At 43.2% G+C, this 11634-nt stretch overlaps 1 protein-coding gene across 1 annotated transcript in view; it reads right to left on the bottom strand.

Moving 5' to 3' along the window:
• TAX1BP1 (Tax1 binding protein 1) overlaps positions 1-6500 on the bottom strand; it is a 94899-nt gene extending 88399 nt beyond the window's left edge. Inside the window, exons 1-2 of the mRNA XM_034760694.1 lie at positions 6366-6500; positions 3536-3719 (exon numbers count right to left, since the gene is read on the bottom strand). Coding sequence (XP_034616585.1) covers positions 3536-3712 — 177 coding nt within the window. The 5' untranslated portion in view covers positions 3713-3719; positions 6366-6500. The remainder of the gene's footprint in view (positions 1-3535; positions 3720-6365) is intronic.
• Between the last annotated feature and the right edge of the window lie 5134 nt (positions 6501-11634).

Genomic DNA, 11634 nt, shown 5'->3' with positions numbered 1-11634 from the left:
ATATATATATATATATATATATATATATATATATATATATATTTTGCCTGCTTTGCATTCCTTGCTGTATATATATAAAAATTGCCTTGCATTCCTTTTTTATTTATATTTATTTAATATATTAAAAAATTCTGTCAACAATAATGGAAAACTGTGGGAGAAACATCCAAGAGACATTATCTTAGAGACAGGAGGAACACTGCAGTGAAGCTCAGCGAATTATTATAATGAAGCCAACTCCAAATGCTGAGCTCCATAGTTCCTTCCACTGCCGTCTCACCTGGTTTTGATCTACAGATAACAGGCAGGAAACAAAGAGCCTACATTCTCTAACATCCTTTCCCTGTGAGCAATTATTGAGGTGCACGGAGAAGTTTTTCTAGAACATTCTAAAAATTAACACATTAACAAGAGACTTAACTTTAGCTACATGTAAAAAATAGAAAAAAATATTTGATAAATGGAAGTTGATAAAGTCATAAGAAAAGGCTACAACTTTAAACATTTCATTTTTCTGTAATAGTCCTACTCTTGCTTGTTTTCCTGTATTCTGTTACACAAGCTACATTAAAATAAATAAAGCACTTAAAAGTTAATAAACACCAGAATTAAGGCTGTCTCTGCAACTTTAGTTTGGCCCCCTTGTGGGTACACTTTATCATACAGTCTAATTACATGATCACATGCTATTTTTTTCCCCCCACAAGACCACTGTCTGATTAAGTGTACAGAATGGACCTAGCTCTGAGGATGAGTCAGGACTGCAAAGTGAAGAAAACTATTGTCTGTAGGATTCCTGCCTCATTTGCCTTTCTATCTTCTGCAACAAATGAGGCAGGGGACTGAGGAAGAGAAGGGTCTGTTTCTTGGTTAAGGTAACTGAATTCTGCTTGGGAAAACTGGATTCTACCCCTGCCTCTGGCACAGAGTTCCTATATGATCCTAGGCAAGTCACAAACAAAACTTTCCAGAGATGGTACGAATTAATTGTGTGTTCCTCATTTTCTGGGTGTCTGACTTGAGACCCAGGAATCTGATTTTCAGAAGTGCTGAGCACTTGCATCTGCAACCCAAGTCAATGGGAGTTGTGCTTTGAAGATAAACAGTGCTACATAATGCTAAATATGCTAAAAATATCTCAGACTGGGCACTAAGAATTAGTGAATACTTTTGAACTTAACCGCTCTGTGCCTCACCTGCCCATATGTATCATCTCACAGGGGTGTTATGAAGATTAACTATGTTTGTGAACAGGGTTTGTCAGTTTCTGGGTGGGAAAAGTAGTACCTTAGCCCTCCCAAAATGTCTAATATCTGTGTAAATAAAATGAAACGGGAGAGGATGGGGACCCAGCCAACATGATGTACCAGAACCCCAAATTTCTCTCAGTAGACATGTTTGTGAAGTGGATACTACAATGCGTGCCACAGAAAAGCACATGAATTAGTTAATAATCCTGCCTTCAGAGGAGAATTTGAATAATGTGCAATAAATAAAGCAAGTGGCCACAGTTGAACAGTTTTTCTCATTAAGTGAACACCATCCACTCTGCACACTGATTGAGGCAGGGCTCCTGTGGAAAATATAGTATGTGATCATGTAATGGAATTCATAATGCATTCGCACAAAGGGACTGAATTGAGGTTGCACAGATGTCAGAGTTAACTTATTTCCTAACTTCTCATGCTTCTCCTTGCAATCTCACCAATGTCCTTTTTGACATAGATTGTGTTTGTGTCACTTCCCAATTCTTTTTTTTTTTTTAAGCAGACAAATAAACAAAAACAAATCCACCACAAAATTTCACTATGTGGCATCATACTGGGGAACAACAACAACAAACTACAGAAATAGCATCATGTGGCATGATGTTGACATCCACATGGGTCACCAGGACTGGAACCTTTAGATCCACTGCAGTCTCTGCCACTTGGGCTAGCAGAGTAATCGATAGCAATCGTGAGTTGTAATCCTCTATTTGGACCAGCATTTGAGAGGGATGAGACACTTTGCCCATGCGTTTCACAAATATCTGCTGATAGCAGAGAAATAGGGAGACAAGAATTTCAGGTTCCATTCTAGGCTTTGGAGGGGAGCATTCTCCAGTGGACACAGTTCTACCATTTCCCCCAAGACTAACACATTCTCCTGTGTCCTCTCCAACTTGTCACTGTTCTAGTCCTTTCTCTTCCCCACTTCCTTACTCCTTTTCTCGGCCCAAAATGTCCACTCCTCAGACTTCTCATCCAGTCCTTCTCTATGGACTCCGAGTCCCAGTCTGCCCCCCATTGTTCCAATCCCAGTCCCCCTCCATTCCCCTGGCTCCATGTCTCCAGTGTCTATACTTAGCCAGTCCCACTTCCCCCGTCTTGACTCTTCATTCAATCTTCCCCTTCAGATGTCCCCACGCACATGTTCCTCATCCCATTGGCTTCCAGTACCTGTCTCCCTCCCCAGGTTCTTCATCCAATCTTACTGCCCCACCTCCAGGTTCCCTGTCCCAGTCTCTTTGGCCAACCAGTCCCCATTCTATTGGCACACCAAAGCTCCTTAAAAGCAATGTCTCTCCACCTCCCAACAAGCTCCCATACTCCTCATCCAGTTTCAGGCTCTCCCCACCAGCCTCCCACTCCTAATTTTCTTGCCCAGCCAGTGCCAGTCTCCCCACTACCCCAACTCCCACTCTGTTTTCCTCCTCTTCACCTTTGATTCCTTCCACCACCATTCTATTCAAATGGCTTCTTACTACATGCTGCCTTGGTAACACCAAGGGGGGCACTCAGAGCACAGGGGAGACAGTCCTTGCTCTCAGTTCCCTGACCAGCCCACAGAAACCTGAAGTTTCTATTACTAAGAAAGTCCTACTCAGTCCCCTGCAGGCCTATGCAGGAGCTTGCTCAGCGTGGACAGACTCTTTGGGTAATTGAGCTACGATGCTCTAGCAAGCCTCTACTGAGCATGTGCAAACTGATTTTTCACATTATTATAAATTGGCCAAATTTGGGCAGATTTTCACAAGGACTGCAAAAGGCACATCCTTAAAACAGAGACCATACCCCTTCCAAAGTTCTTTGCTCCAAAACATGGGCGCACTAGAGTTTCTCAAAGAAAAGGTTGCTAGAATTTAACATAGCAAGACAACAATTTTCTCCCTACCCCTATTCTCAGAAATAGCCAAACTGTTTTGGCTGAAGTTCACATCGAGCTTAATTTTTTGGGAAGACACCCAGCATGGAAAATTTCATCCCAAACAGTTATAGTTTGGCAAAGTTACAAGATTCTGTTTCAGTTGCTTATCACAGAAAGCATTGTGCTTCCTTCATAATAGATGGTGCTACCAGCTCACTTAGAATACCTGCATTGCAATTAGCATATTTGAAAACCAAGATAAGACACTACTTTGCAAGTGTCAAGATCTAACGTCACCAGGATTTATCCCACAAACATTTCAAAGAGCTTTTAGAGTTTATTTTTTGAATCAGTAATTTAGAATGCAATGAATATTCAGTTATTGAAACAGTACAAACTCGCTTACCTTGAAAATACCAACCCAATCCTTTTGGTGGGGTTGGATATACTGGGTCAGCGTGTAATGACATTCAAGGTGTACATTAGGAAGGTAACTTTTTGCCACATTTTGAAAGATCACATGTGCAAAGTTGGAAGTCTGCAGAGCATTACTTGAAGATGGAGCTTCTTGAAAGGATGACATGACTGCTCTGTAACAATATTAGAATTTTATTACTTCAGAAAAGTTATACCAGAAGAATAGTCTAAGACGTCATAAATGAGTTTAGTTCTCTTGAACCGTGCAACAACGTGAGCCCTACAAAATAAATTTCTTCATTCACAGAAAATATACTCCATAGCGAGCAGCTACAGCACAAGGTTTCACAAAATACTCTGCCTTGTCTAGACGACTTCTAAGGACAAAAGGGTAGCTCGCTTTGCATGTCCGAAGACAATAAGAAGATGGAGCACTCCAGGTGGGTGTCTCTGAATCCAGAGACAAGGAGGGCTATGACTTACAACCAATATTCTTAATGATGCTGGTTGCCTTGGTAAAGAGCACCCTAGGCTTGCGGACTGCCATAATCTCCCCTCCCAACCTGCGGCTGTTCTTTCTCTGGAGACAAGGTTACTAAGCCTGGTGCCCCACCTCGTATGGCAAGCAAACAGGAAGGTCCACTCCTCAGTTGCTGTAACTGAAACAGTAGTGTGTTTTTTAAAACACAAGTACTAGTTTCATTCTAAGACATTAAACTGTTTATTAAGAAGCTGTCCTATTGATTTCAATGGCACTATTCATGGTAGTAAACCTAAGCACATGCACAAGTGTTAACAAGATTAAAGCTTTATACATCTATAGGGAGAGCAGGCAGAATATTTGAATGTTGCAATTTATCTTGCTCCATTTTGCAGTTGCTGTTATTAAAAATTATAGAAATTACAACAACTGAGTACAAGCCTTGATTCCGGCGACAACTGAACCATCATTAAAACCTATTTTTTCAGGAACTACACTTCCAATACCCACTGGAAATATTTCCATAGGGGGCTGATCAATTCTAGTTCCCACTGAAGTGAGAGGGAGTAGAATCAGCTCTTAGAATGTTCCCACTAGCTTGCCAGAATATTACTATATTTCCAAAAATTAAAAAAATAAAGCGGTTAAGAGTTAGCCCCATTTTTCAAATAAAATGGGCAACTGGAATGAACAGATACTGCTCAGTCAAATCCAGGAAGGATTAAACAAGATTTTCTAGCCCTAAACTCAAATATCTTTAGCCTATTACCATCTGATTTAGTTCAATACATAAACCATGCACTAAAAGCAAGGGCATATTGTTTCGCTAGATTAGACTTTAAATAAGGATCAACACAGTTCTGCACTTTCACCAACACAACAAAATGGTAAAATAAGATTCTGAATTAGCGATTCCCCATGACTGCAAAGTACAGGTGAAAAATTAAACTTCAATTTACACAAAATAAATTAAAAAGCAAATTAAGTGTAAAGGAAGACATTAACATAGCTTTGGAGAGACAAGGAAAGAGAAGATGACAGGGCTGAAGTATATTAGGGTAGTAGCACCCACTGGGGTTAAGGGTCTGCCTAAGCAACTCAAACATATTACAATTTTATTCCCTGGATATACTTGTTCCATTCTCGCCTCTCCCCCCCAGAATAACAAGAAGTGATATTTAAGAGACTCCCCTCACCTTTTATCCAAAATATAAGTTCTATAAAAGCTAACTTTTACAAACGTGCAGCACAGTTTCCACAATTTTCTTTAAGTCTAATTAAAATATTTGTTTTAGCAGTCCCCACTGGTGCTTGAAACCAAAACATCACAGCAGGAATTGCAGAAAAATTGATATTTTTGATTTTCATTGTCCGAGGTGTGAAGTGCAAAAGAGTAACCGAAACAAAAAGGAGTGACAAGCAAATTGTACTTCTAAAATTCTTTCACTGCTTAAAAAAAAATCTTAAGATCTTTTTAGTAATACAAACACAAAGATATTAGTTTCTGCAGACAGCCAAGCCATCTGGCACGACCAACAACTTTACTGAAATCTGTTTTTTACAGTTTTCAAAACAGGCTCATCTAGTCTTCTACAAATTTGCATTTCTGTAAATCAGCAGAATGTGTCTGGGATTATTACTTATAGGTAGGAAAAATCTCTGAAGTTTGGATGCAGCTGAAACCTATTTAGAGTTACAAGGATGACCCCAGATACGTCGTGAAGCAGCGAGGGCCGCTTGTTTACCCAGCTCAGAGTGAGCTGGTTGGCTGCCAGGAGAAGCATTTACACTTCGCTGTTGCCATACACTAAACAGGGCGTCCCGCAACACACCGTAGTTTAACGTCAGGAACAGATCCTCGGAAAACAAGGACCAGCTCTGCCCCCTCCTGCTGCAGCCGGGCTCTAAGCAGTTCCGGTGCCAGGCGGTCAGCGCCTGAGAGCCCTCCCCGCTTCCTCATCAGCAGCCGGGGCGAGGCGCGACTGACCCCAGACAGGTCACCTTTCCCCGACACCCCTCCGCTGCTCGCCATGGATTCCCCTTCCTCCCCCCCTCCCCCGCACACGGAGGTCCAGCCCCGTCCCCTTTCCCCCTCCCCAAAACGAAGCGGCCGTAGCAACACCGCCGCCCCCCCCCCCTTTGACCAGTGCCAGGCGGTTGGGCCGACAGAGGCCGCGAGAGTCAGAGAGCCGCTGCGGCCGGTAACCGGGCAGAGCGACTTGAGGCTACGAGACTGAACATGTAGCGCCCCCCTCCCCGCCGGGCGCAGAGTCACGGGGCACGAGCGCTCTGCCGCCCCGCCCCGCCCGGGCACGGACAGACCGAGAAAGGCCCTTACCTGGGACGCCCACGGAGGAAGCTGGGGACATCAACACGGCACCGCAACCACCGTCATCAGATCAGCACCTAGCTGTCGTGGCCCCACCCCTGCAACGTCACTTCCGGTCCCGCGCCGGAACTGGTGGACGAGGAGGGCGTGGCGGGGCCTGCTCTGAGAAAGCCGAGCCCCTCCCGCGGCTAGGCCTGGGGTGGTCTCCTAGCAACCCCTGCCCAGCAGACACCTACAGAAGTCCGGGAGTTAGTCCCATACACCCTCCCGTGAGGGGATTAGCCCCAGAGCCCGACACCTGGCCCCATACCACTTGCTTCTCGCCCCTAAACACGCACACACTGGCTTTAGGGATCGTGCACTATAGCGCTCGCTCTTTTCCCCCCCCCTCCCCCCGGACTAACCCTGGGGACCCTGTCCTATAGCTCTTCCTCCCCCCACACAAACACTCTGATCCTGGCGAGCCGGCCCCGTATCGCTCCCTCCGCCCCCCGACCCTGAGGAGCTGGCCCCACAGCACTCCCCACCTCACACTCTTGCACTGACCCTGAGGAACCAGACCCATAACGCACTGACCCCTAATCACTCTAACCCTTCCCCATCTCATGCACTTGCCACATACACCCGCCCTAGTGAGCTGGCACCAAAGCACTCCCCTCGCTCCACACAAACTGACCACAGAAAGCCACCCCTATAGCTCACTCCCCTACCTCCAGATACACACTTTGAGGAGTAAGTGTGGGTGGAAAGAGCAGCTCCAGTGCTCACATTCCCAAACATACATCCCAAGCACAGTCTTTACCCCCATAAAACACATCTACCCCACCTCTCACCTTTTACACACATCATTACACCTATCCCCCCACCTAATACTTATCCCTAAATCTTCATTATGTGCTCCTACACTTGCCCTGATGTACACACTCCCCTGCTCTGTGTGCACCCCCAATTCACTAACATTAACCCATTACTCAGCTGAACAGCCTCTACTTCCAAATCTATCAAAGGATTAGATAACAGGCATGACACACTAGTCCCAATTCTCAGATGGTATAAATTGGCAATCTCCATTAAAGTCAATGGCTAGGCTATATCAGCTGAAGATCAAGCCCAATGATCCACTCAGTCCTGCCTGAATTGGATTCAAAGTCCTAGGCTATAAAGGCCCTTCCTAGGTGATTTACCTGAACGAAAGAGGGATTGATTGGGTAAGAAAACTGATGAGCAATCATCATCTGCCTAATGAATCTTGTTCAGTACACTGAAACCTCTTCTTCCTCAAAACTTCCTTTACCCTGAATGTACTCCTGCATTCTCTCCCTGTGAAAGAAGTACATAACAGAGGCATGAAGTCATACTAGTCATTGAGGAACCAGATTTACCTTTTTGGTAAGGTTATAACTCCTTAATGACTAGCTCTGACAGAAACATAGCTACAATTGATTATATTAATTTATATTTCAAGTGATAAAGCAATTCACTACTCTTTTCAAGCAACAAATTACAAAAAGAACTTTAGTGTTTTATTTCTACTACAATTTAATATTTAAATGACTGATATTTATATTTAGTTATATCATGGGATATATAGTAAGCTTTTCAAAAGCAGCAAGTGTGTACATTTTACTTTCAGATCAGTTCACAAGGCAAAGGAAGAGAGCATGCAATAATCTTTCTCGTGTAAGCATAAGTGAATTTGTTAGAGTGAAGAATGAAGCTAGCTTGTATGTTAATCAGAAAACCAATAAATATTTCTAAAGAAATGGGGAGAGTTATTTTTGCTTTACCATTTCTTCCCCACACTGCTCTTTGGAATGTGACATGTACCAGCCTCTTGTTATGAGCCACTTTCACTGTTTTTTTGTGATCTGAAGTTACTATATATACTGATCTGAAGTAATATAATTAGGGCCCTACCAAATTCATGACTGAAAAATGTGTCACGGACTGTGAAATCTAGACTCCCCCTTGAAATCTGTATAGGTTAAAAGTCATTTGTGTACTTTTAACCTATACTATGCAGATTTCACTGGGGAGAGTAGAGCTCTGGTCAAGTGTCAGTAGTCTCTTGATCTATCCAAGGCCATGATCGAGTGTCTTGATGTTTTTGGTCTTTTGGCCTCAAGATGAAAACCTTGTCTTTGCTTCTGGGACCTTGAAGTGAAAAATTTCTCTAACCCAGGGTTCCAACCCAAAAGGGAGTCTTGGGAGGGTGGGGTCACAAGGTGATTATAGAGGGGTCATAGTATTGCCACTCTCACTTCTGCACTGCCTTCAGAGCTGAGTAGCCAGACAGTGGTGGCTGATGACGAGGGCCAGCTCTGAAGGCAGCAGTGCAGTAGTAATGGTGGCAATATCATACCATGCCATACTTTCTTCTGCACTGCTGCTGGTGGTGGCACTGCATTCAGAGCTGGGTTCCCATCCAGCAGCCAATGCTTTCCAACCTCCAAGCTCTGAAGGCCGTATTGGCGTCAGTAGCAGCACAGAAGCAAGGGTGGCAATACCGCAAACCCCCTATAATAACTTGGCGACCACCCCCACAACCTGCTTTTGGGTCAGGACTCCTACAGTTACAACACTGTGAAATTTCAGATTTAAATATTTGAATTAATGAAATTTACTATTTTTAAAATCTTATGACCATGAAATTGACCAAAATGACCTATGAATTTGGTAGGTCTCTAAATATAGTGTAAGTTGTACAGTCAGCACTGGGGAGTTGATGAAAATAATCAATTTTGCTTTCATTTTGTATTCTTGTACTCATACTACTGGTTTTTGGGAATGTAATGGGTGTGCTAAATCATGACTAAGGCTACAATTTAGTCATGGGTATTTTTAGTAAAAGTCATGGACAGGTTATGTGCAATAAACAAAAATTCACAGCCTTTGACCTGTCCATGACTTTTATTAAAAATATCCAGGATTAAATCTTGGGGGGTGGTGTGGGGAGACCGCTGCAGGGAGGTACAGGGGGCTGCTGGAGGGACATGGGCTGCTGCTGGGGGGGCACCCGCGAATTGCAGCTGCTCCAGCCATCCGGGGACCACTGCCTGGGGCCGTGGACCACAGCTGCTCCGGCCGGCCGGAGACCACTGCCCAGGGCTGCATTGGCCAGCCAGACAGGGATTTGAATCTGAAGAAGTGAGGTTCTTACCCACGAAAGCTTATGCTCCCAATACTTCTGTTAGTCTTAAAGGTGCCACAGGACCCTCTGTTGCTTTTTACAGATTCAGACTAACACGGCTACCCCTCTGATACTTGGTTGGGGCTGTGGACCGCGACTGCTCCAGCCACCCCAGGGGGCCGCCAGAACAGCTGCTTGTGTGGCTATCACCATGGCAGCTCCAGCAGCCACTGGTGTGGCTGTCCCGGGGGCCATCTGAGCAGCTGACCCTGGGGTCAGCCACACTGGCCCCTGCATGGAGGTTGCAGAAAGTCATGGAATCCTGAACACAGGAATCAAAGAACAGGAGGCAGCTTTTTGGCCACTTCCACACCTCTTTCCAGCTAGCACTCTGCCCAAAAAGATCTCTGTCCAATTTTTTCAGCTGCAAATTACCATTGTTTTGCTTACTTACTTTCTGCCTGTCTCTGGCTGCTCTGGGTGTTTCTGCTCCCAGATAACATGCACACCTCAATCAAGCAATACCCAGAGAAATCCCTCTGCCCCCATAGCTCAGTTCCTGACAGGCCTTGCACATGGCCTGTGTTTTGGGTGGGGATCCTGTTGTTTCAGATATCTTACTTCAAAAGGAGTTTAACTGCTTCTTACATTTATCCTGAATGAAGGGTGATCGTCATGGTCACCAGCTTCAAGGAGATTTCACTCAATCTCCCTCTTAAAAGTACTAAACAAGAAAAGACCTATTGCTATGAAACATCTTTATGGACAGCTGATAAGGAGAAAGTAAAAGGACTAAAGAAAAAAAGGTTTTATTTAAATGTCTTCTAAGTAACAGCAGATGTAGTAAGCAGGGGAAGAAATAGTCCTTAAATGACAATTTTTGGACATCTCTTAATTTTGGATCTCGTGCTTAAATATTACAGAAGTGGGCACATTAGAAATGTCTAAAATAGTAAGCCAACTTAATCTTTGTCAAGAAAAATTGACTTGTCAGTATATTCTTCCTGAAGCTGACCACAAAGTGGGTAGAACCCTTTTGTTACTTGTGTGGATATTAGAATGTGAAAAGACAAATAGGAATAAATATATATTAATGTGACTCACATATACTCTGTCACTTATCCATTTTACCTCCTGTTCATCTCTGTGCCTTCTTTAACAAGCCCAAAAATAGTCACAGAGGAAAATGTAAGAGTTAAGAGAACGCTAGGTTACCAAGTCAGAATTTTATCAGAGATTGTAGCATCTTATTCTCTGTTCTTAATGCAAAGGGATATCAAGGAACCAAAAAGATACCAAGGACAAGTGAGTTTACAAAAATGTATATCACATAGAAAGACTTCAACAGAGTGCCCATCCCCAATTGTAAAAATGGAAAGAGTGTATTTTGGATCTGATTAAGATTCAGTGAAGAATGTTTAATGATCTCAGAGCAACATGAGGTGTGATCATGTTCTTGTATAGCATCCAAAGAAATATTTCATGCCATGCAGTTTTCACGGGGAGATAATTGATTTTAATTTTTAGCTTCATTTCCTAAATCAAATAATAGTTTTCATCTTTAAAGTTCTGTACAAATAAACAATTATTTCTCATAAATGCCTGTGAGAGAAGTAAGTATAATCCCTAGTCTAGAGTTGGAAATCTGAAGCACAGAAGTTAGACATTTTTTTTCAGACATGATTGATTTAAGCACCTAACTTAATCATGCAGGTTTGGGTACTGAATGTATACTTAGAAATGGGATAAAACCACCATTTATTGTGTTTGAATTATGAATTGCACAGAGTAGTATAGTGCAATTTAGGAAGATACAAATGAGCGTGAATCCAAACCTTGGATCTGAAGATCAAAATTCAAAGAAATATCCCTTTGCGTCTTAATCATATTGAGCACTTATATAGAGCATTTAAGCTAGGCCTCCTTGGCCAAGAGGGAATCAGCACAGTCCTCAGAGGAGGGTAGGTGAAGAATAGAGAATTTAAGTGACTGCTCAAAGGTTACAGAGCAAGTTTGTGGCAGATTGTGAGTTCTTGGTGAAGGGACTCTTCTGTGTGTGGATATCACTTACTATTCCCAAAAGCACAGAGAGTGTCTGATGAAAAATATGAGTATGGTCTCACTCAGTATCATTAGAAAATATAAAAA

This window comes from Trachemys scripta, chromosome 2 (genome assembly GCF_013100865.1).
Source record: "Trachemys scripta elegans isolate TJP31775 chromosome 2, CAS_Tse_1.0, whole genome shotgun sequence".
NCBI lineage: Eukaryota > Metazoa > Chordata > Testudines > Emydidae > Trachemys > Trachemys scripta.
This window is presented reverse-complemented; position numbering and strand designations above follow the sequence as displayed.